The sequence below is a fragment of the Capra hircus genome, chromosome 4 (assembly GCF_001704415.2).
Source record: "Capra hircus breed San Clemente chromosome 4, ASM170441v1, whole genome shotgun sequence".
Classification (NCBI taxonomy): Eukaryota; Metazoa; Chordata; class Mammalia; order Artiodactyla; family Bovidae; genus Capra; species Capra hircus.
The window spans coordinates 20847614-20872039 of NC_030811.1; the positions used below are offsets into that span (position 1 = coordinate 20847614).

A 24426-nucleotide genomic window follows, 5' to 3' on the forward strand; every position below is an offset into this window, starting at 1 on the left:
TGTTGTCGTACCAAATTACCTCACTTAAGAGCCTGAAAATAGCATCCAGCCTGAAGGTGCTGGTTGCACAAAGAGGGAGGCTTCGCAAGACTCAGAACCTGGGTGCTGAGCCAGAGGGCAGGGCTGGAAGCTACACCCAAAGTCCTAACGGAGAGAATCCTATGACTCCTCTCTTCTCTCCTCGTGATGGAAACAGAACAGTGCCATGAAACCGTCCACTCCCAAACTGGAAACGAGAACTACCCTGCAGTTCTCTCTCCGGCTTCATTCATTCACTCATTCATGCATCCGATATTTGTATGCACTTCCTCTATGGAACCGACTCACCTTGCCCTCCAGATCACTCCCCTGACCCCTTTGCCCTGTGCCTGGGAGACTGACTTCCACAGACTACATCTCCAAGCTCCCTTGTCCTCTGACTGCCAGATAGGCTAGGCTAATGGGAGCAGGAGAGGGAAATTAGGAAGTGGGAGAGGTGGGAGGTCAAAGCGGTAACTCCCCTGTTCGCTCCCTGCTGGGCCAGGGTATGCGGTAGTTGAATTCTTCTATCTGGGCCACAGCTCCTGGCAGGTGGTCCCTCTGCTAAGGTCACTGCAAAGAGTTCAAATCCTCCTTTTGTCCCTTCAGGCCCAGAAGGAGTATATGAATTGTCTAGGGATGTTATAACAAAGTCCCACAAACTAGGTGGCTGAAAACAGTAGAAATGTAATGCCTCACAGTTCTGGAAACTAGAAGTCTGAAACCAAGTTGTCAGCAAGGCCATGCCTCCTCAAAACTTGTAGAGGAACTTTCTTGTGTCTTCTAGCCTCTGGTGGTTACCAACAATCTTTGGCATCCCTGGCTTATAGGTACATCATTCCAATCTCTGTCCCCATCACCACGTGGCTGTCTTCTCCCTGGGTGTGTCTGTGTGAGTCTCCTCTTACGAGGACACCAGTCAGTCTGGATGAGAACCCACCCTAATGACCTCATCTTCCCTTGACTACATCTGCAAAGGCCCTATTTCCAAATAAGATCACATTCACAGAACCTGGGACTTAGGACTTCAAACTTTCTTGGGTGACCTATTTCACTCCCTGACAAGGGATAACAGCCTCCCACCGTGGCCAGGCCCCCACCTGGGACTGTCCCAGTAGTCCTTTTACTCCTTTATAAACAATTCCTTCATTCTCATCTTTTTCAGCTCCTTTTTAGAAAGTGCCATCTGTTTCCTGCCAGGACTCTGACTGAGACCTCTATTGCCTGGCTGCCCTAGGGCCCCTAGTAGGTGCCAGAAGGTACCAGAAATACAAAGAAGGGCAAACACTACCCTGTCCTGCCTTCATAGGGTGTACAGTCTGCCGTTTAACCAGCTGAATCAAAGTATCACAGAGTAACAGTGCGGCTGGGATGTGAATCAAAGGAGAGGTTCACAGCGCCTTGGACGTGCTTAATCAGGAGAGAAAATGTAGTCAGGGAGGTCAGGCAGGGCTTCCCAGGGAGAGGGACCCTGCTGCAGCCAGAATGTGGAGGATGAGCGGAGTCAACCTGATAAAGAGGGGACCTTGCCTAAGCATCCCCACTGGCGCCAAGGGAGAGGACCCAGCAGAGGGGAGTCAGCGTCCCCGTTTCCCTCCAATGGCAGATCTACCTTCCCTTATATCCCAGTCCGGACACAGGTGACATCTCTCCGGGAAAGATAAATACCCTCTTCCATCCTCACAGCTGCAGACCTCAGCAGAGAACCCCGGGGCAGCGAGAACACCCAAGTCAGGGAGTAAGAGCCCACCCCCAGGGCTACAGGTAAAGAGCAGCAGCATGTCACGGAGGGCACAGCAGGGAACAAGCACCCTAGAAACCAAGGAACAGAGACGCCCAGCACACACCTCAGCCTCAACGGGTCCAATATCAAAATTACAGCATCTGTCTGTTCCCAGCTTCACTGGGGCCACCCCAGAACTTCTCATCTGCTCCCTCGCTCAGCTCCTCCTCTGAGAAATCATTGTGTGTTTCTGATTTTACCTCAATCTTTTTTTTAAGTGTATTTTTATTTTCTATTTTTGGGCTTCATGTGCCGCATGTGGGGTTTTTAGATCCCAAATCAGGGATTGAACCCACAAACTCTGCATTGGAAGCATGAAGTCTTAACCACTGGACCACCACAATCTTTCTCAAACCCGCACCTTCCTCTCCTTCGCCGCTGGCTCCTGCCCTGTTTCAGACCCTCGCCATCTCACCCTAGAACTTGCCTCTGCTCCTTCCTTGTCTGATCTCTACTCTGGCAAATCCACCCACAGAAAGCAAACCATCTCACTCCCCTGAAGGTGGCCCTCCCTGGCGCTTCCCTCCCAGGAGGGCACAGTCCAGGTGTCACACACAAAGCCCTCCTTCCCACCAACCTGCTTCCCCCTGCTCATCCTCAATCTTCCAACAAGGCCAAGCCACTTTTATCTCGTACATATCCCATCATCTCTCCCTCTTTGTGCCCTTTTTCAGGTTGTCTCCTCCTTCACCATACCCTCTCCCACAATCTAATTAAATCCAACTCATGCCTAAAATCTTAATTCAGGTGTCAACCCCTCCAAGAAGCCTTCCTTGACACCCCTCCCCTCTCCTTTCCTATCACAGTGTCTGGCATCGTTAAATCTAACATCACATGCTCTAAGTCTCTGTGGAGCTACTTCCCTCACTAGAATGAAGATTCCTGATGGCAGGGTCCATGTCTAACTTGCTTTGCTATACCTATCGCCTGGCATAGAGGAGATGCTTTAAAAGTAGATAAATGAATGAGTGCATGACAACCATATGTGGGTAGACCATGCCACTTCTGTGCTGGAGACAGAAGCCCTCAAAATGAAGAGAATTTCCACACACACACACACATACACACACACCCATCACTATTAGTGGGTCCCACCAGGGAATAGTGACTTCCCTGGTGGCTCAGACCGTAAAGCGTCTGTCTATGATGCGGGAGACCCAGGTTTGATCCCTGGGTCGGGAAGATCCCTTGGAGAAGGAAATGGCAATCCACTCCAGTACTATTGCCTGGAAAATCCCATGGACAGAGAAGCCTGGTAGGCTACAGCCCATGGGGTCGCAAAGAGTCGGACACGACTGAGCGACTTCATGTTCACATTCATTCACCCAGTCAGTACTCCAGCTACTGATCATGTTTCCAACATACAGAAGCTGCTTCAATGGTGTTTGTTTTGCTCAGCCCCTAGTAGGTAGTATTATGGAAGCGTCTGCCTTGCAGATATTGTGTGATTTGTCCTTTTTAAGCTTCAGTTTTCCATGTGTAAAATGAACTCTATTACAGTATCCACTGAACAGAATTACTGTTAAATTGAATGAAATAAAGTAAGGTGTACGGTCAGAACTCAGTAAACAGTAGATATCACTACGTTGGAAAATGGTGCTGACGATAAACGCACAGGTAGATGCAGTGGGAATTCAGAGGTGAAAATGCACTTGAACACTGTTGTTTTTAGTAAAACACCGCTCCCCCTCAAAAAAAGATCTTTTATACATAATCGATAGCTCTGGAAAGTTCCATCGTTGTGGGTTTGCTGTGTTGTTATAAAAGGCAGTGTTTACATCCACTTGCCAGGCTTAACCGGTGTGCATACAATGGCAGCAAGAATAAGAACCGCATGGAGAGAAAAAAAAATCAGTGCATTGGGCCAGGATTTCCCAAGACTTCAGTCAGGCTCCTGGAGAAATTGTGCACATTCACCTCCTGCTGCTGGGCGAAATGGTTGGAGGGAAGGCCTGGCTCATCATCTTACAAAATCAAGAGTTATAAACTCATTTGTTCCCAGCCCAGATCCAAAAGCAAATCCTCATCCTAGTGATAGTAGGTGATCATTTGATGAGTCCCATCTGCAGATGAGAAAGCCCAGGACTGGAGGCCAAGATTGTGATTCCTGTTCTGGTTTCCCGGGGGCCAGGCCAGTTCCTGTCCATCTTCCCTCCTCAGCAACCTCCTCGCTTATGGAAGTCCTCTTGGCAAGACAATGGGAGGAGTGGAAGCTTTTTCAGCTTCAGCATCAATCAACAAATATTCAATGGGCAACTTCAGAGCACCCAGTCTGTGCCAGGTCCTTTGCGCAAGTTTTGCAGATTTAAAAAGGATGTACACTGAACAGCAAAGGAAACCATCAACAAAAGGAAAAGGTAATCTACAGAATGAACTGGAGAAGGTATTTGCAAATAGTGTATCTGACAAGGGGTTAATATTCACAATATATAAAGAATACATACAACTCAATAGCGAAAAAACAAAAAACCTGATTAAAAAATGGGCAGAGGAAATAAATAGATCTTTTCCCAAAGAAGTACAAATGACCAACAGATCCATGAAAAGGTGCTCAACATCACTAAATGTCAGGGAAATGGAAATCAAAACCACAAGATATCACTTCATATCTGTTACAGTGGTCATCATCAAAGAGACAGTGATCAAAAGTATTGATGAGGATGTAGAGAAAAGGTAGCCTGAGTTGGTGGAAATAAAGAGTGGTTCAGCCACTACAGAAAACAGTTTGGAGGATCCTCAAACAGTTAAAAAGAGAACTACCATAGGATCCAGCAATCCCATTTCTGGGGATATTTCTGAAGAAATGAAATCACTGTCTCAAAAAGATGTCTGCACCCCATGTTAATTGCAGCATTATTTACAATAACCATAGAAACAACCTAAGTGGCAATCAACAAACAGACGGATAAAGAAAATGTGGTGTGCATATATACAGTGGAATGCTATTCGGCCATTAAAAAGAAGGAAACCATGCCATTTGCCACAACATGGGTGGACCTTGAGGATACTATGCTACGTGAAATGTCAAAGAATGACAAATACCGTATGATCTCACTTATACGAGGAATCTGAAACACCAGTCACAGAAACAGAAAACAGATGGGTGGTTGCCAGAGCCGGGGGAGAGGGGAGTAAAGGGTAAAGGTGGTCAAAAGGTACGAACTTTCAGCTCTAAGACAAATCAGTTCTAGGATGTAATGTATGTCATGGTGACCACAGTCATCTGCCTCTTACCTTCCAGCCCTGAACTGCCTGGCGCAGTAGCCGCTGGCCACATGTGAACTGTTACTCGAAATGTGACTGAGCTGAACTGAAATATGACAGAAGTGTGAAATATACATTGGCTTTCAAAGACTTGGTGTAAACAAAGGAATATAAAATATCTTCTTAAACTTGTGTTTATTACACGTAGAAATGGTAATATTTTAGATATATTGGGTTAAATAAAATGTATTATGACAATTGATTTCCTATGTACTTTCTCAGCATGACTACTAGAACATCTTGAATTACATTTGTTTTTCAAATTCTATTTCCATTGGAGAGGGCAGTTCTAAATTGACCTCACAGTCTGCTGCGAGCATTAATTCAATAAATACTCAAGAAGAGCACCTAGCCCCGAGCCTGGAACAAAGTACCCAACAGCTAGTCTGAATGCTAGAAAAACCAGTGTTTTTCAAAAGCTATAGAGCCACGTTTCCTTTTTCAAGCAACTTCCTCTAACAGATTTTTTTTTTTAAGAAGCACTTCTGATTAAAACAAAGGGGTGTCCTCTCCAGTTGTCCATTCACCTTGGCCACCACCTCCACAGCTTAGAAATCCAAGGGGTGAGATCAGCTACAACTGTGGCTAATTCATGTTGATGTATGGCAGAAATCAAGCCAAAACTGTAAAACAATCATGAATCAATTAAAAATAAATAAAAACAGTTTCTTAAAAAAATAAATGAATGTCCTGCACATCACACATCTGTAATTTCAGAGAAGGTAAGAACGTGGTACTGGACAAAATCAAGGTGTCTGTGGCAGAACTTTCCAAATGGTCATGGAGAGTTTCCCTGGTGGTCCAGTGGTTAAGAATCAGCCTGCAAAGCAGGAGACACCAGTTTGATCCCTGGTCTGAGAAGATCCCACATAGGGCAGGGCCACTAAGCCAAAACTAGAGAAAGCCTTTGTGCAACAACCAGGACCCAGCACAGCCAAAAATAAACTTAAAAAAAAATTTTTTTAATGGTCACAGATCTTAAATGTTCTCACCACAAAAAAAGAAATGATGATTCGGTGATGTAATGGAGTTGCTCGCTAAGGCTATGGTGGCAATCACGCTGCAAAAGAGAAGCATATCGAATCAACATGTTGGAGGACTTCCTGGTGGTACGGTGACTAGGTAATCCACTTGCCAATGCAAGGGACATGGGCTCAACCCCTGATCCAGGAAGATTCCACATGCGGAGGTGAACCAAAGCCCGTGTGTCACAGCTGCTGAGCCCGTGCTCCACAAGAGAAGCCACCGCAATGAGAAGACCAGGCACCGCAACAGAGTAGCCCCAGCTCACCGCAACTAGAGAGAGCCCACACAGCAATGAAGACCCAGTGAAACCAAAGGAGGGGGGAATTCAATGCGCTGTACACCTCGAACTTCCTTACACAGTGTTATATGTCAAGGATATCTCAATAAAAATTAATCAAATGCCAAAAGTATGATCATGGAAAAACACTACTATTTTGCTTGGGAGAATCAAAGTGGTTTGGTACCATGTCTAGACAGTCCAGAAATCGAGGTATCATGAATGCAAATGGGGTCACCTGTGGGCCCCTGGATCATCACCTGCCCACACAATAACCTACACACCACAGCAGCTCTCTCCTGCTCCTCACGAGGACTAGTTCCACAGAAGGGTAACGGGACGCTCAGCCCAGACACCACAATGACTCTGCTGTTCTGGGTTCAGTCGGTCCTGGTGTCTGCCAGGCAAGTCTCCCAGCTCTCGCTGTAGCTCTCGTCCCTGGCGCTGGTGTGAGTGTGTGTGTGTGTGTGTGTGTGTGTGTGTGTGTGTGTGTATGGGGACAGCAGCCAGCTCTTTGCTGGGCTCTCTAACAAGTTCCGCGAGTCTGTTTGTTAAAGAAAAATTCCAGTGGGTGCATCCAACACATGGAACTCAAGAACAGAAATTATATTTATCTGCCCCACTGCCAAAGAGATCACATGCCCCGTGAGTCACTCCAGATGTGCTCAAAAACAGAGTCTCTCTGTGGAAGCCCAGTGCCCCAATCCCAGAGAGAGTAGGAGTAACAGAGGGCCCACTCCTGTCCTCCCCAGGAGTAACCCCCGCTCCACCCTTGGGAGGCAGGAGAGGGCGTCTCTGCACGTCTGAAGACGGAGGGGTGGTAAGAACCTCACCACTGCCCTGAGAGGACCAGCACAGGCATACCTGTGGCTCCTGGGGTCCCCTTGGGTTCGAGGGCGACGTCTCACCTTTTTGGAGGAAAAGATGTGTTGGAAGACGTTGCTGCTTCTGCTGCTGTATTCCGATGCTCAGGCCACTCTGTCTCACAGGTGGACCAGGGGTGAGTTGTCTTTCCTTTATTTGTTTGATGCTTATGATTCTTTCTTGAATATCATTAGGAATCTGGAGGGGTGGAGGGAGCAGAAGGAAATTAGAAGCCCTGTGGCCTCCTTTGATCTCCTCTCTGTCAAATGCTTTATGCTTCTCAACAGGCTAGAAGGTGTTAGAAGGTGATGGGGGAAATGACACCCAAAAAAATGGGATTGAGAAAATGGGATTGAGGTGGAGAGTGCAGAGAGCATCCCTTCCTGGCAGGCCGGGGAGAAGGTCATCTTTGCTTCGTAGAATGTGGACAGACTCCTGCAAGTGCCCTGCAGGCTGCTACCAGCTGGGCAGGGTGTGGGGAGAGCAGGTGCCCAGGGCTGACGCTAATATGATGGCACTGGGGGTGCTGGCTGGCCAGAGTTCTGCTCCCTGGGGGACATGGCGTGTCCACGTGGAGGGCTCCACACTGCTTCCTGAGCAGGAGTGGTCACACCTTTCCAGCTGGAGAGAGCTGGCCCAGCAACAGAAGAGGAATAGTAATCCCCTCAGCAACCTGGTGTCTGCCTGGCTGCTACCACCCCGGCCAGCCTCCCCCGGAAAGGAAGAAGCCCAGCAAGGCTTCTCCCCATGGCCGACTTCCTTCCCCTTGGGACACGGCTCCTCAGAGCTGGCCTGGCATCTTTTTCTGGTTTCCGTGGGCAGACACTGGCAGCACCTCCAGTCAACTAAGGTGTATCACTTAGGAAGCGAGGGGCCTATCGCACTGACCATTGCATGCCAACCTGAACTGAAATCTTTCTGCTGCCTAAAGTCAATGAGATCTCTGCCCTGTAAAGAACTAAAAAAAGAAGTCAGGTTTGCTGGTATTCCCAGAGATCCAAAGTGAGGTGAAGACGGCACAGCAGCAAGGGGATGAGCTCCCTCTTGTTCTCAAGGAGAGAGTCAGGGAAGGAAGAAGCCGCCAGCTGGGGCACAGAGCAGCATGGAGCAGGTGGATCTGATATGGGGGAAAGCAAAAGTCAAGGCACTTATTAGGGTTCTTACTCCCTTACTTGTAAACCTGAGATTAGGGACTTGCCAATTCTCTATACTGGGCAGTGAAATGATTCTTGTCTAGGGGTCGCACAGAGTCGGACACGACTGAAGCAACTTAGCAGCAACAGCAGGGACAGATAATTAATGAAGCACTTTCCTTTTTTTTTTTCCTGGTAAACATCACCCCCCCCCCACACACACACACACACACACTTCCCTGCTCATCCTGTGCACAAATTTGGGGGGCAACACTTGGAAGCACAGAGCAAAGAGACCTTGGCGTTGTGATCTGTCGTTTAGCCCTGTGTGACACTGGGGCCTACCTTAATCTGCCTGTTAAAAAAGGATGATAATATCCACTCTTCCTAACACACAGGCTGTTAGAAAGCCGAATGAGATGGTTTGATTTTTTTTTTTTAACAAGTCTTATAAATACAATATAGCTGCATCATGAACTGCAAGGAACTCAAAAAATTTTAAGTTCTGCCTCTAATTGGCTGTGTGATGTCTGGCAAGTCTCTTGACCTCTCTGAGCTTTAGTTCATGAACAGATAACACATTAACAATAACAAAAAGTGACCCTCATTGCGTTGTCATGTGAGGGTCATATTCAAATATGTAAATAAAATGCTTCCTAGATAATGAGGAGCTATATCAAGGTCAATTATTACCTACCACTTAAAAAAATTTCATTAAAGAAGATGTGAGGTTCTCAACAGAAAACCTATAGGTTCTACAGCAACATCCAGAGAGCAGTTGCTCTGGCCCTCTCCCCACTCTTCCCGGGGGAAGGTCTCCCCCCCGCTCCCCCCCGTATCAATAACAATCTATATAAAGACACAAAGCCAACACAGCTGAAATGGAGGCCTCCATGAGGCCACTGATACTAAGTGCTGGATTAGCGGTTCATGTCAGCGTTCAGAGCCAACAAATGATATGGGAGCCCTTCCAACCAGCATCAAGTCTTCCACGTGGTTGATTTTTTAAAATTCATTTTTAACATTTTGTCTAATCATGAAAATAATCCACAGTTGTCATTTTTTTAAGATGGAATGGGAGTCACACCCAAAGAAAACCAATTTTTCCAAACACATAAATGGTCCCTTTCACTTTCATCCTTACCCCAGCCCCACCCCCGCCTCCACCGCCAGGCCTAATTCAGAAGAATTCCCTATGGAAAGAGTCGGAGGGCGACTTCTCCCTACAAATCCTCCTCCCCCAATCCCACAGCCCCACACCAGCCTCCACCCTCCCCCTCCGCCTGGCCCCTCGGGTGAAAGTGGGGAAATAAACCCAACAGGAATACACCCTGAGGCAGGACATCTTTTTTCCCCTCCCATTCTCCCAGCCTCTCCCTCAGACGCGCTCTCTAGGATTCCGCCCTGGGAGGTGGCTCCCTGGGCCAGCACGGCTACTCCAGCCTCACTGACTGGATTAAGATTAAATGACTCACCTGTGGTTAGCGAGGCCTCCTGGAAGTGGACACACCTGGCCCAAGTCCTTGTCCCACCCGGTCCTGCCAGCGCACCACTTGAGGGACCGCAGGGAACCTAGCCAGTCTTAAAACACAGAAAGATGCATGAATTCCTATAAATATTTAATTTTTACTCCATATACATGTTATTTCTGTTTAAAGTAGTTTCATAAGGAAGGTGGCTCTCCAGTGCCATTTTCAGGTGTCCAGCTCAGTGTTTTGTGTGTTTTCAATCATGAACGTTCTGTGGAGCGAAGGGCCCCACGTAGGGACTGACTCACTGGTCCGGCATGACTGAGCAGCCACTTTGCTGCTTGGCACTGCGTTTATGCAGCTGTTGTTCTGAACACTAACAGGTAGGAAAACTGGAGGAAGGGAAGAAGTTAACACACCCCCAGATCCCTCCGTTGAAAGCCTAGAGCTCAACCTCACTCCCGCGCTCAGATTCTAGCAGCAGAGCCTTGCTGTCCTCATCCTCACCTCTCCACCCCTTCCAGGTGCTCCCAGCATCCCCTGACTCCACTTGGGTGGTGGAGCTCCCCCTGGGCGGTGGGGCTCCCCTTGGGTGGTGGCATGTTCTGGCCAAGGGGAGCTGACTCACAGCAGCCCTTTCAAAATCACTCCAGGAAGATGCCCAGCACAAGGGACTAAGATTCTGACTTCTTCAGAATGGCACTGTGTTTCTAAAGGCAAGGGTTCCCAGCCACCCCCCGCCCCCCATCTAATGCCTGATGATCTGAGATGGAGCCGATGTAATAATAGAAATAAAGTGCACAATAAATGTAATGCACTTGAATCATCTTGAAGCCATCCCCCGCCCCGGTCCATGAAAAAATTGTCTTCCACGAAACCAATCCGTAGTACCAAAAAGATTGGGGACTGCTGTCTGAAGGGCTGGCCCAGGAGCCAAAAAGTAAATGACATCAGTAGGATTTGGCAAAAGAGCTTTTATAAATGAGGGCTTTTCCTTTCCACATCCATGGCTGTTTCCATAGAGTTGCTTCAACTGATTCATTGGAAATATGGTTTTATTTCGGCTTGATATGGTCTACCTTTTGAGTCCTTTCCAACAAGTTCTTTGGCACAGATGCTGTACACAGTTACACAGAAGCCATAGTCTTATTACTGTTCTGTTTGTTTGCTTTTTTAACCTATTTGAGAGATGGGAAGGGAGAAGAGATTTCTGCCACAAGTTATAAAAGTCAACGAGAAGATCAGGCTCAAAGCAAAAATAGGCTCTCCCATTTAGACAGGCTTCTGCTTGCATGTCTGGGCAAGAAAGCCTGAAGGAGCTAGGGCATAGAGAGGAAGACAGGTGCCAGGCTTGACTGAAATAATTAAAAGTAGCTTCTCTGGTGTGAAGAAAAGGGAACCCTTCTTCGCTGTTGGTAGGAATGTAAGTTAGTGCAGCCACTATGGAGAACAGTATGGAGGTCCCTCAAAAAATTAAAAATAGAGCTACCATACGATCCAGCAATCCCACCTCTGAGTACATATCTGAAGAAAACTCTAGTTCCAAAAAATGCATGCACCTCAATGTTCACGGCAGCACTATTCACAATAGCCAAGACATGGAAGCACCTAGGTGTCCATTGACAGAAAATGGATAAAGAAGATATGGTACCTATATACAATGGAATACTGCTGCTGCTGCTGCTGCTGCTGCTGCTGCTGCTGCTGCTGCTGCTGCTGCTAAGTCACTTCAGTCGTGTCTGACTCTGTGCGACTCAGCCGTAAAAATGAAATAATGCCATTTGCAGCAACATGGATGGATCTAGAGGTTATTGTAGTAAGTAAAGTCAGACAGAGAAAGACAGATATCATAGGATACCACTTATATGTGAAATCTAAAATATGATACAAATGAACTTGTTTACAAAACAGAAACAGACACAGAAAACAAACATGCAGTTACTAAAGGAGAAAACGGGTGGGAGAGGGATGAATTAAAAACTTGGGATTAGCAGATACAAACTACTATATATAACATAGATAAAAATAAGGACTTACTGTATAGCACAGGGAACCATATTCAACATCTTACATAACCTATAATGAAAAAGAATCCATATGTTTATATGTGTGCGCTCAGGTGCTTAGTCATGTCTGACTCTTTGCAGTCCCACGGACAAAAGCCCACAAGGCTCTTCTGTCCATGGAATTTTCCAGGCAAGAATACAGGAGTGGGCTGCCATTTCCTACATCTGAAGATTTTTGGCTTTTACTCGCAGGGAGATGAGAAGTCACAGAAGCTTCCTGGCAGAAGATTGATATCATGGAACCTGTGTTTTCACAGAATTGCTCTAGTTGCTTTGTTAAGAATACAATGAGGTGGGTTTCCTTCCAGTGGTTAAGACTCATTGCTTCCTATGCAGGGAGCATGGGTTCCATGCCTGGTAGGCAAACTAAGATCCCTCCCTGTGTGGCATGGTCAAAAAAAAAAAAGAATGCAATGAGGATGATGATGGCCGCCAAGAATGGAAGCAGAAGCACTATTAGGAGAAATGTTCAAGGTTTAGACACCTGGAGGTTAGCAGGGATGTGGTAAGAAGTAGCCAGATCCCACGTACGTTCTGAAGATAAAGCCAATGAGATTTGCTGATTTGTTGGGTGTGAAATGTGAAAGAGATAAGGCAAAGATGACTCATGACTCCTAGGTTTTGGCTTGAGCAGCTGCGAGAGATGGAAAGACAGCAGGCAAGGCAGGGGAAGAGGAACAGGTGCGAGGGGTGGTGGGGACTGGCATTGGGTCGGGATCAGGAAAGACAACTGTTACAAATCCAAAAGGAGATTCCCATAGGCAGGTGGGTATCTAGAAATCTGACCTGGAAATACAAAGCAGACGATCAGTACGAAGGTCAGGGTGGTGAGGAGAGAGGAGTCATGCACCCTGACACAGGCTGAGGTCAGGAGTCAGCAATACAAAGAGATGGATGAGGAGCAAGAGCGGCTGGCAAGGGAGGATTTGTTTTTTTTTAAGAAGCAGCAAGCAGCAATGTGTTTTCATGCCAGTTTGAAAAATCAGTAGAGAAGGGAAAACTAATGATGTGGGAGAGAAAGGTGGAAAGGTGAGTGAGTCTTTATTGGAGACCTGGTCCAAGGCTCTAGATGAGAGCAGGGAAAGAATAACAGAAGGGAAGTCAGAGGATCCGGGCAAGAGGTGGGTAACTGGTGTCAGAAAAAAGGAGGAGGTGTGGAATCATCTATTTCATGCTGAAATAGAGAGGAATCAGGAAACGTGAGTAACGCTTAGGCAGCATTTCAGGCCCCTCCTGAGAATGTTGTTGTTCAATCGCTCAGTCGTGTCTGACTCTTTGAGACCGCATGGACTGTAGCACACCAGGCTTCCCTGTCCTTCACTATTTCCGGGGGTTTGCTCAAATCCATATCCATTGAGTCAGTGATGCCATCTAACCATCTCATCCTCTGCCACCCCCTTCTCCTCCTGCCTTCAGTGTTTCCCAGGATAAGAATCTTTTCCAATGAGTCAGCTCTTCACATCAGGTGGCCAAAGTATTGGAGCTTCAGCTTCAGCATCAGTCCTTCAGTGAATATTCAGGACTGATTTCCTTTAGGATTGATTAGGTTGATCTCCTTGCAGTCCAAGGGACTCTCAAGAGTCTTCTCCAACACCACAGTTCAAAAGCATCACTTTTTTGGCACTCAGCCTTCCTTATGGTCCAACTCACATCCATACATGACTACTGAAAAAGCCACAGCTTTGACTATACATACCTTTGTTGGCAAAGTGATGTCTCTGTTTCTGAATATGCTGCCTAGGTCTGTCACAGCTTTCCTTCCAGGGAGAGTCTTTTAAATCCATGACTGCAGTCACTGTTTGCAGTGATTTTGGAGCCCAAGGAAATAACTTTGCATAACACATTATAAATCAAAGTTAGAGATTTGTTTTAAAAACATGTGTGATTCATTTAAGCGTATGTTTTACACCATATATATTCATTCATTTCTAATTAACTATATCCTTCCTGTAGGACCTCCCTGGTGACTCAGACCAGGATCTGCCTGTAATGTAGGAGACCTGGGTTCAATCCCTGGGTCAGAAGATGCCCTGGAGAAGGGAATGGCTACCCACTCCAGTATTCTTGCCTGGAGAATTCCATGGATGGAGGAGCCTGGCGGCCTACAATCCATGGGGTTGAAGAGAGTCAGACATGATTGAGCGACTAACACAGACACACACACACACATGAGCACACATACACACCCCGTCAGTGAGATTGGAGGAGTTTTTGTTCATCTGATTTTTGGTTTTGATTTGTTATTATTAATTCTTAGTTTGTATTGAGTAGAGTTGATTAACAGTGTTTTATTAGTTTCAGGTGTACAGCAACCTGATTCAGTTATACATGTATCTATTCTTCAAATTTTTTTCTTATTTAGGTTCTTACAGAGTAGTGAGCAGAGTTTCCTGTGCTATACAATAGATCCTTGTTGGTTATCTATTTTAAATATAGCAGTGTTGGGTTTTGAAGCCCATGAGACCTGGATTTTAATCCCATTCTTTATTACAAACCAGTTGGGTGGCCGAAGGCAAGTTTCTTAGCCTCCAAGTTTCTTCATCTATAAAATGGAATGTGAACCCTTACCTCACAAGGTACAAAAAGCCCCCTGCCCCACATGCACCGTCAAGCAGCCACAGCAACCTGAGGGGTACATGCAGAGGCAGGGGATGGGAGGAGAGGGGAGGGTCCATCTTTGAGATTACTGTGCTCCCCACACAGACTTTCTGAAGCAATAACCAGCCCCAGTCCAGAGGCTGACCTTATTTCTAACAATCTTCCCTGAACTGTTATTATTTTAAAAACTTTAAGAATAAGCGCTACTGGAAAAATGTTTCCATTATTAAACACAGCTTTCATCAGGAAGCCTTTTCTTCCCGACTCTTGAGAATTAGTGGTCCACCAGAGTGTCTGCACGTTAAAGGAAGTGACTATTCCCGGGGAAACAATTGAGTGAAGAAAGTGCAGGTCTGAATAACTTTAGGGCCCATGCTGGGACCTTGTTCCCTTCTCTGCCCTTCCCCTGCTGCTGAGTGATTTTTTTTTTTTTTAAGAGAACAAGACCTTTCATTTCACAATCGCAGAGAAGACATAAAGAAGTTGCTCTCAGATCCTACCTTGAAAAGGGGTTTCATGGTCAGAAGAAGACATAGCCCACATCTGTCCCTCCTCCCACCAAGGAAAGTGCACCCCTCCTTGTGTCTCCATCTCTGTATCCAAGAACACAAGGGAATTGGTCTCTTCAGTTCAGTTCAGTTGCTCAGTTGTGTCCGACTCTTTGTGACCCCATGGACTGCCAGGCCTCCCTGTCCATCACCAACTCCCAGAGTTTACTCAAACTCATGTCCATTGAGTCAGTGATGCCATCCAACCATCTCATCCTCTGTCGTCCCCTTCTCCTCCTGCCTTCAATCTTTCCCAGCATCAGGGTCTTTTCAAATGAATCAGTTCTTTACATCAGGTAGCCAGTACTGGAGTTTCAGCTTCAGCTTCAGTCCTTCCAATGAATATTCAGGACTGATTTCCTTTAGGATGTCTCTTTCACCTCTTCAGATGCCCGCATAAGGCCCCGTCAGATGGGAAGCAGCTCTCAACTTTAGCAGTGCACCCGCTGCTTGGCAGTGGGTCTGGATAACACAGTGGTTACAGACCCTGCCTGCCTGTTGGAACACCTGGGAGCTGTCAGGAGTCCCGACGCCTACATCCATCCACCCCAGAGATGCCTGTGAACTGGCCTGGGAGGCAATTTGGGGCATTTAGGCCTTTAAAGTTCCCAGGTGATTCTAAGGCATGGTCAAAGTTGAGAAGCCCAGGGCTAAACTGGGAGTGGCCACTCAGCCTGGCCAGCTCCTTCTACACAGCCTTCGGTCAAGCACCCTCTGATTCTCAACCCAGGCTGCCATTAGAAGCACCTAGAAAGCTTTCAAAAAGTTGACTATCCCAATCACACCATAGTCACTTCAATCAGAACTTCTCTGCGTGCCCTGGGTGACTCTCACGTGGGGTCAAGGCTGTAAACACGTGGAGTAGATGCCTTGTCCTCTTTGGCTCCACAGGCAGAGGTTGCAAGTGAGCAGAGGCTCATTCAAGCCCTAAAATCTATGCTTCTGTGGGAAAGGGGCACTTTTCTGGCAAAGAGAAAAATTCTGCCAAAATTCTGGGCAAGGAACTACTGTTCTGGAGTTCATAGGCTCCGTCCCCCAAGGTGGTCTGGGGAGGTAGGGCTGTCCCTCTGCCCGCCCAGGTCCTCCTCAATGTAAGGATCCTGTCTGTCAACATCTGCATCTTGTGTGCACCCTGAAAGCCTGCCAGGTTCTCCGCCGGGCAGACAGAAATCTGAAAGCATATTTATCCAAGCTCCTGAGGAACTTGTGGGCTAGATAATAAATGGATTACAGAGATGGCAGTATTACAGCAATTCTACAGCCAGGCAGTTTTTCCAGGAGGTTAGGATCTTACCATGAAATGTCCTTTACATCAAAGATGTTTCACTGTTATCACTTCTGATAGAAATCCTTCTAAATGCTTCTGCAGTTCCCTTCTTCAACACTGTACTCTGGACATCACTGGACCCTTCCCTGGTGGTCCAAGGTCACCATATTCAAGAAACAGAGCGATCATGTATAATTATAGCAAATTGTGCTTTGCACAACTTCAGGGAATGAACCTTCCCTTGAAGTCTCACCTGTTTTTATAGCTACTTGCCCAGTTTTCTGGTAGATCACAACCAAGTGTCTCAAAGAAGTGGCCCATTTTTCTTACAGCTGGCAGTGGGCTTGCCAATCCTTTCTGCACCATGTCTTGGGACATGCAGGGGCTGTGAGGGTGGATGGGGCCACCTGCTTCTAGCCTGATGGGTCCAGGAGAAGTGCAGTCTCTAATGACTATTCCTACAGCGGGCTTCTCGTGTGGCTCAGTGGTAAAGGATTCACCTGCCAATGCAGGAAACGTGGGTTCGATCCCTGGGTCAGTAAGATCCCCTGGAGAAGGAAATGGCAACACACTCCAGTATTCTTCCCTGGGAAATCCCATGGACAGAGGAGCCTGGCAGGCTCTAATCCATGGGGTCACAAAGAGTTGGACACAACTTAGTGACTAAACAGCAACAGCAGTTCCTATAATATTCTGTCTTCTGTTCCTCATGTCCTCTGTCAGCTCCTCATTCTTGGTCCTCTTTGCCTCTAGCACTTCGCCCATCTTCTCCCAGCTACTCCATCTCTATGCAGCCACTGAGGAACTCCTGTGTCAAGTCACTGGTTTTATATCCAATGCCTTTCTGAGTCAAGCCCTTGGCGCCACACCCCCCCAGAGCCAGTGTCAGGGGCTGTGCAGCTCTCTTCCTACACGCCGTCACCTGTGCTTCGATTCTTGGCAGCCCTACTCCAGGCGGCAGGGGAATGAGCCAGAAGTCTGAGTCTCTGGTTCAAGGGGTTGTCAATAAACACAAACCAGTACACTTCATTCTGTAAAGTGCTGAAATGTGCAGTGTTAGTAGGGAACAGTAGTGTTAGGGAGTTGTTTGTTGAATTGCGGGGGGGGCATTGAGGGGTGGTGGTCAGTGGTTTGCTCATCTCTTTTTTTATTTGTATTGAAATATAGTTGATTTCTAATGTGTTAGTTTCAGGTGTACAGCCAAGTGACTCAGTTATACATACTGAGAGTCTTTTTCTAGATACTTTTCCATTACTTGTTATTACAAGATATTGGGTAGAGTCCCCTGTGCTATCCAGTAGGTCCTTGTTGCTTATCTATTCTATATATAATAGTTTGCCTCTACTAATCCCAAACACCTAATTTACCACCCCCCTCCACCTTTGGTAACCATAGGTTTGTTTTCTGTGTCTGTGAGTCTATTTCCATTTTGTTAATAAGTTTCATTCTATTTTAGATTCCATATATAAGCAATATCATATGTGTTTTCCTCTGACTTACTTCCCTTTGCATGACCATCTCTAGTTGCACCCATGTTGCAGCAAATGGCATTGTTTCATTCTATTTGATAGCTGAGTAACATCCCATTGTTTATGTATACATACCACTTCTTTATCCATTCATCCGTCAATGAACACTTAGGTTGCTTCCATGTCTTAAATACTATAAATGTTTTTGTTCTAACATAAAGGCCCATGGTGATTCATACTCCTTAGACATACATATTTTTCAAAACTTTCTGAAATGATTCTGATAAGAAGCCAGGTTTGAAATTATTGGTGTGAAATAGTAACCTCTGATATGCCTGGGACTCTCTGGGACACACCAGGGCGGTCTGTCACCTCTCCCCCTCGGCATCCACCACCACTCAGAGTCACTCTCAAGAGTGGCTGGCTGACCTTGGAGTTCACCCACGGGGAAAAGCCGGTGCACACAACAAGCTCTCAAGCTCACTCTTAATTTCTTGCAGCCGTGCTCTTCCCTGCCGCCTACCGGCCAAAGAGATCCTCAACGCTGCCCTTGAACCCGGTCCTGCAGAGCTCCCTGGAGGAAGTAGAACTGCTCTATGAGGTAGGCAGAGGGCAGAGTGAGCAACTCAAGTCATGGAGAAGGCATTCCTCCTTCTCTGTGGTTTTTGGAGGAGTGACCTGAACCCCTGACAGTGGGTGGCCTCTGCTGCCTGGGGAACCAGACTGGACTTGTGTGTGGAGGTCCCAGAATCCTGCCCACCTCAAAGGCAAGTGGTCTTTGTACCCCTCTCCTGTCCCACCTGTCATCCCAGGGATGGACAACATTAGGAATTCAGTGGAGGCAAAATTAGAGATTTATACTGGGCTCAGAGGTGCCCCTACCAGCACCTAAGCAGCAGAACAGGGCAGTCTGCCCCGGCCAGGGCTTTAAGCCAGGATGGGTCAGCAGCATCCAGACAATGCCACACCTGTTGTCTGAGTGGAGCCGAGTCTCCGTAACCTCACACAGGGAGAGCCCCATTTTCAAGTCTGGGGCCACCCCAAAGGCTCTCTTCCTCTGCCTCTCACACCTCTGGAACCATGACCCCCTTTCTCCTCCAGACCAGAGTGAATTTCCCAAGGCCCTGCAGTCTGGTTTAGTGGTGAAGACGCAGGCTCAAAATCTGAGCTTTAGTTCCGCTTCCTCCACCCATCGGCCACGTAGCCTTACACAAGCCACCGTGTCTCTCTGGACCCGAGTCTCCTCAGCTGTTAAACAAAGGGCTCCAGTGATCACCCAAGTCCCCCTCCTGCCTTGAGGTCCTCAAGGACTAGAACTGTCTGGCTGAGAAGGAGACAGCCTGCCGCAGCCACGTGGCTGAGCCAGGCAGCAGATTTCAAACACTGCCTCGGGGAACAAACTGGAAAATGCATAGCCTTTGCCAAGTCATCAACATGGGAGTCTGAGGAACAGATCTGCTTTAGGAAGATAACAGACAGTAGCATGGAAAATGGGTCAGACCTGGGGAAAGCCAGAGACAGGGGGAAGAGTCAGGACTTACTAGATTCCTGATATGAGCCTGGCACAGAGCAAATGACAGACCTTACCCCTACCCTTAAAGAACAGGTAAGAAACGAGGACAGATCTCTGTGGCCCACTTAATTCATAGGACAATTCTCTGTATCCTTCAAATTCCCAGATTCTGCTTTTAAAGTATCCAAAACAGTCAGTTTGTGCTGTAGAAGATTTTTGGTTGGCGGGAGGGAGAAACGAGAGAAGGGGGTGACTTGGGACACTGGAAACAACAGTCACTTAACAGTGGTTTTGAACCAGGCACAGTGTTAGATGCCGCCCATATTTGTCTTACTTATTCCTCACACTATCCCAGTGAAGTGTTGTTGTTAACCACATCACAGAGGGATAAAACCAAGCTGAGAGAAGTAAAGTAACTCATCCAAGGTTACACAGTGGGAAAGCCAGACCCGGGACCCAGGTCTCTTGATTCCGAAGCTCTTTGTGAGCCACCTCCCTTACATGAACGCATGTGATCATGACTCTGGTGATGCTATGTCCTCAATGACCGTGGGTGCCTCATGCCTTTCCACATCCCGTGTTTCTCCCCAGTTCCTGCTGGCCGAACTTGAGATCAGCCCTGACCTGAAGATCTCCATCAAGGACGAGGAGCTGGCCTCCCTGCGGAAGGCCTCGGACTTCCGCGCCGTCTGCAATGATGTGATCCCCAAGAGCATCCCCGACATCCGGCGGCTTAGTGCCAGCCTCTCCAGCCGCCCGGGCATCCTCAAGAAAGAGGACTTCGAAAGGACAGCGCTGACCCTAGCCTACACGGCCTACCGCACGGCCTTGTCCCAAGGGTATCAGAAGGACGTCTGGGCCCAGTCCCTCCTCAGCCTCTTTCGTGCCTTGAGGCATGACTTGATGCGGTCCTCAGGTCCGAGAGCATCTCCCTGAGGGACTGGCCCGCACCAGGGCCACGGAGCGGGGACCAGCATACAGCAATCCAGAAATTCCTCATTCTCGACTCCATTTACAGAGACCAGGCACAGAATACACACTGCCAGCTCAGAGCTGCAGAGATCAAATACGGAGCCCTGCTGCTCTTTGCCCCTTGTGACTTCTTGATAAGCGAAAGATTGTGATTTATACCATAATGTGCCCTGAGATGGAGAAAAGGGCTGCGATGGTAATTCAAGACGCCTCCAGAGGGTGCATGGTTGGCCTGGTGCATCGCAGCAGTCTAACATAGGCTTTAGCACTGACTGCCCGTGACACAAACACCCAGGAGTCAGGAAAGAGACAGAAGAGACATCATAAAAGTTTGGGCATGACAGGAAGGTGGGGGGTGGGGGACAGATTTCTTTGGCCCTAAGAGATCAGGGTGCTGGATTGAATGAACGTCTTTCCAAGGTTCTGTAATAAGATATAAAGAAACTAGTGTGTGTGTGTGTGTGTGTGTGTGTGTGTGTGTGTGTAAAGTCGCTTTAGTCATGTCTGACTCTGTGATCCCATGGACTGTAACACTCCAGCCTTCTATGTCCATAGGAGTCTCCAGGCAAGAATACTGGAGTGGGTTGCCGGGCCCTACTTCAGGGGCTCTTCCCGACCCCGGGATCTGAACCCGCCTTTCCTGTGTCTCCTGAACTGGCAGGCGGGCTCCTTACTGCTAGTGCCACCTGGGAAGCCCTAAAGAAACTAAAGCCATAGCCAAATAAATATATTGTTAACCAAGGGCCCACTCCTCAACTTTTTCAAAAGTCCCCAAGAAGAATCAGCCAGAAAATCAGTTATGACTTATATACCAAGCTGCTTCTTTCCTGAAGGCTGGTCTAATTTAGCAGAGAAATATGAAGGAGGCCCAAAGAAATGCTACTGTCATGCCTTGCCTTTTGAACAGAGAAGTCAAGCTAACGCAGAGAGGGTCATCCTGACAAGAGAGGTGGCACCCATGCCCTGGTCTGTCTATTCTAATGCTAAAATTATTGAGCATCCTCAGAGAATTAAGTGCACCAAATAAAAGTGATTTTCAGATGACAAAATGTTACCCCCTCAAATGCCAAATCTTTCATTTCAGAATTATTGACTTGATATATTTTAAATTATACATATGAAATGCCTTACATTTTTATTTAGTATCTTGGAGACATCCTAGTGTAGGAGTTAGATAAGATCTAAGATCCCTCTCCTTCTCAAATTTCCACCGTCATTTAACTAACTATGAAATGTTACCTGGACCTGTGTTGTCAGTCTGCTGGACTGCTTGTATCAACCCTGAAAGTTCCCAGGCTTTGTTAACTCTGAATCTGGTATATTTCTGCAGCCTTCCTCAGAGTCAGGCTATAAGAGTGCACTTTCCTCTGCTACCAACATGACTTGACCTTTGTAATTTGTTCTTTCTAACTGGCCATGGCCTGAAAGATAAGATAGCAAGTCTTTTTAGCATTCTATGTTAAATAAGAGTTAATCCATGAAGGTCCCTGACAGAAGTAAATCACCTCAGTTCTAATTAAGATTCCTCACCAGCTCAGAGATGTTTCCAGCTTCTCCAATCCAAGGTTTACGACTGGGTTCGAGAGGCTAAATTGCAAGAAGTCTAATCTCTGAATAAGCAAGGACTCACTGAGCTAAATCTGATTCTGAAATGGGTTTTTAACAATTGTCGTTTAATGATGATGAAAGCTGGTCTCGACTTCTTTAAAATCTTTGACTAAGGGAGCCTTACCTAGCAGTACAAGCTGCAGGATCTTTTGAAGAAATATCAGGATGAAGAAATAGGTATTTATCATCAAAGAAAAGTCTCACTTTGCATCCTCACTCTCAGGCTCAGAAGACTAACCAGCCAGTCTCTCATTCTCATTCCCCAGTTATACCTCTTGTACACCCCTCAGATACAGACTCTGATATATGCCTTTCCATTCCATTTCTTCCTAAGATCACATGTTCTCTTTGACATCATTGCTCCACTTGTCTCTTTGTGGTCATCGCTGTCTCTGCTGCTCTGTCTTTGGGTCCGATTCTGATATCTCTATATCCATTGCTCAAGGCACGTCTTGATTTCTTCCGGCTAACCTCTCACTGTCTCTGCCTGGCTCTCTCTGATGCTCACTGTCTCCTTCAGGGATTGTTGTCTGAATAAAACAAAGGCAAAACAAAGGTACAGACAAGTTTGGGATTGCCCAGAAAGCAGATTAGCCTCACAGCCTACCTTCAGTGTTGGGGCTTTGCCCGCATGAGGGTTGGGGAGGGGTCAGCTGAGGCCTCAGTCCCTGGACACTGGGTAATAGTCTGACAGAGTCCTGCATCTGCTCTAGGGCTCCACGGCTATCAGAACGGATCTAAGAGCTTTCCTCAGTCACCAAGCAGAAAGGCCCACACTTGGTGTCCCTGAGCACCATGTGAGGATACTTACAGCTGCTCCCAAGGGCAGGAGATCCCTGGATAGGAGAGGGTTGTTCTCAGGACTGGTGATAGCAGTGGCAGTTCATTCATTCACCCTGCCGCAAATAAATTACAGGCACTTTTGTACTGATAATCGAGTCCAAACTTACGTGGCAGTCAACTGGAAAAAAAAAAATAATCAGAAGGACACAACCTTTTTAAAGACAAATGAAATTTTCATTTTTGTTACTAGATGTGTGCGTGTTCAGTCATTCAGTCGTGTCTGACTCTTTGCGACCCTATGGACATTAACCCTGCAGGCTCCTCTGTCCATGGGATTATCCAGGCAAGAATACTGGAGTGGGTTGCCATGCCTTCCTTCAGGGGATCTTCCCAACCCAAGGATCAAACCCACATCTCCTGCAGCTCCTGCATTTCAGGTGGATTCTTTACCACCGAGCCACCAGAGAAGCCAGTTATACTGGATATTTAAACGCTATTTTAGTCTGAATACAAATTGTTTACCCACAAAGAGTTTTCCAGCAATGACTTCATTCATAAACAAAATCAAATATTCTGCTCAACACCACCACCCCAAATCGCAACTCTTTGCCCAGAGAGCAGTGAAGGAGTAGCCTGGACAGCAATGGACCCTCCCATTTTGTCTCATGAATGCCACACTGTACACACCACAGTCTCAACCAGACACATTTTGTCACATTCACTCAAAGCATAATTCAGAGTGTGACATCAGCGGAAACTTGCCTGTGACTCAGTGGAACCCTTCTGCCATTTCTAGATGCTGGGTCATTGTAGCATCTAAAAATCCTGGAAGTTTCTTCTATAGTTGGCATTCTCGTGGCTACCTCTGGTGTCCCTCAAGGACACTGAAAAACATCTGTAGGCTGAAACTTCCATTGCTCTGTCCTCTCACCTGGAATCTAACTAAAGGAGAAGCACATAAGTAGTGAATCAGAAGATATTTCCACAGGGCGTGCATGCAAGTCTCTTCAATTGTGTCTGACTCTTTGAGACCTCATGGACTGCAGCCCACCAGGCTCCTCTGTCCATGGGATTCTCCAGGCAAGAATACTGGAGTGGGTTGCCATGCCCTCCTCCAGGAGATCTTCTGGACCCAGGGATCGAATCCGTGTCTCTTGTGTCTCCTGCATTGGCAGGCGAGCTCTTTACCTGGGAAGCAGGGCGCTGATCTAAAATTTAATGCTTGTTAAATGGTGCTCCTTACTTCCCTAACCCATTTTAATGTCTTTCTTTTCTTTTTATTGTGGTTATAAAACATGTCATATGAAATTTACCATTTGAACCAAACCATTTCTAGGAATACAGGTACAGAACAGTTAACTACAGGCACACTGCTGTGTGAAAGATCTCTAGAACCTATTTATGTTGCAAAAACAATACCTATGAAACGACATTCCACTTTGCCCTCTCCTCATGACCCCTGGTAACTACCATTCAACTTTCTAATTGTTAGACTACTTTTGATACCTCATATAAATGGAATTTGTCTTATATTTCTGAAGCAATGTGTAAAATTTCCTTAAGAAAATGTTTTGTCTGAAAAAATGGAGAGTCCTGAAGGAGAACTACTGGAATGACCGTGTCACATAATTTTATTTAACAAATATTCACTTATGTTGTAATAAAAATGTCATGATCGAGTTTCCAGGCTCAGTGGAATCCTTGTTATCTCAGATTATCTCACCAAAGAATTTGAAGTGGCTCATGGGTTTAACATCAAATGTTGACT

General features: G+C 46.7%; 1 protein-coding gene and 1 long non-coding RNA gene across 2 annotated transcripts; one reads left to right on the forward strand and one right to left on the reverse strand.

The window, feature by feature from the left end:
- FAM180A (family with sequence similarity 180 member A) lies at positions 7033-20797 on the forward strand. Its single transcript, XM_005679506.3, has 3 exons — positions 7033-7368; positions 18283-18383; positions 19887-20797. The coding sequence occupies exons 1-3, from the start codon at positions 7293-7295 to the stop codon at positions 20229-20231; spliced, it is 522 nt and encodes a 173-aa protein (XP_005679563.1). The 5' UTR covers positions 7033-7292; the 3' UTR covers positions 20232-20797.
- LOC102168973 lies at positions 7367-22952 on the reverse strand. The gene is made up of 3 exons (XR_309967.2): positions 22687-22952; positions 9841-9946; positions 7367-7430 (listed from the first exon to the last, which is right to left on the reverse strand). It is a non-coding gene; the product is annotated as an uncharacterized LOC102168973 (long non-coding RNA).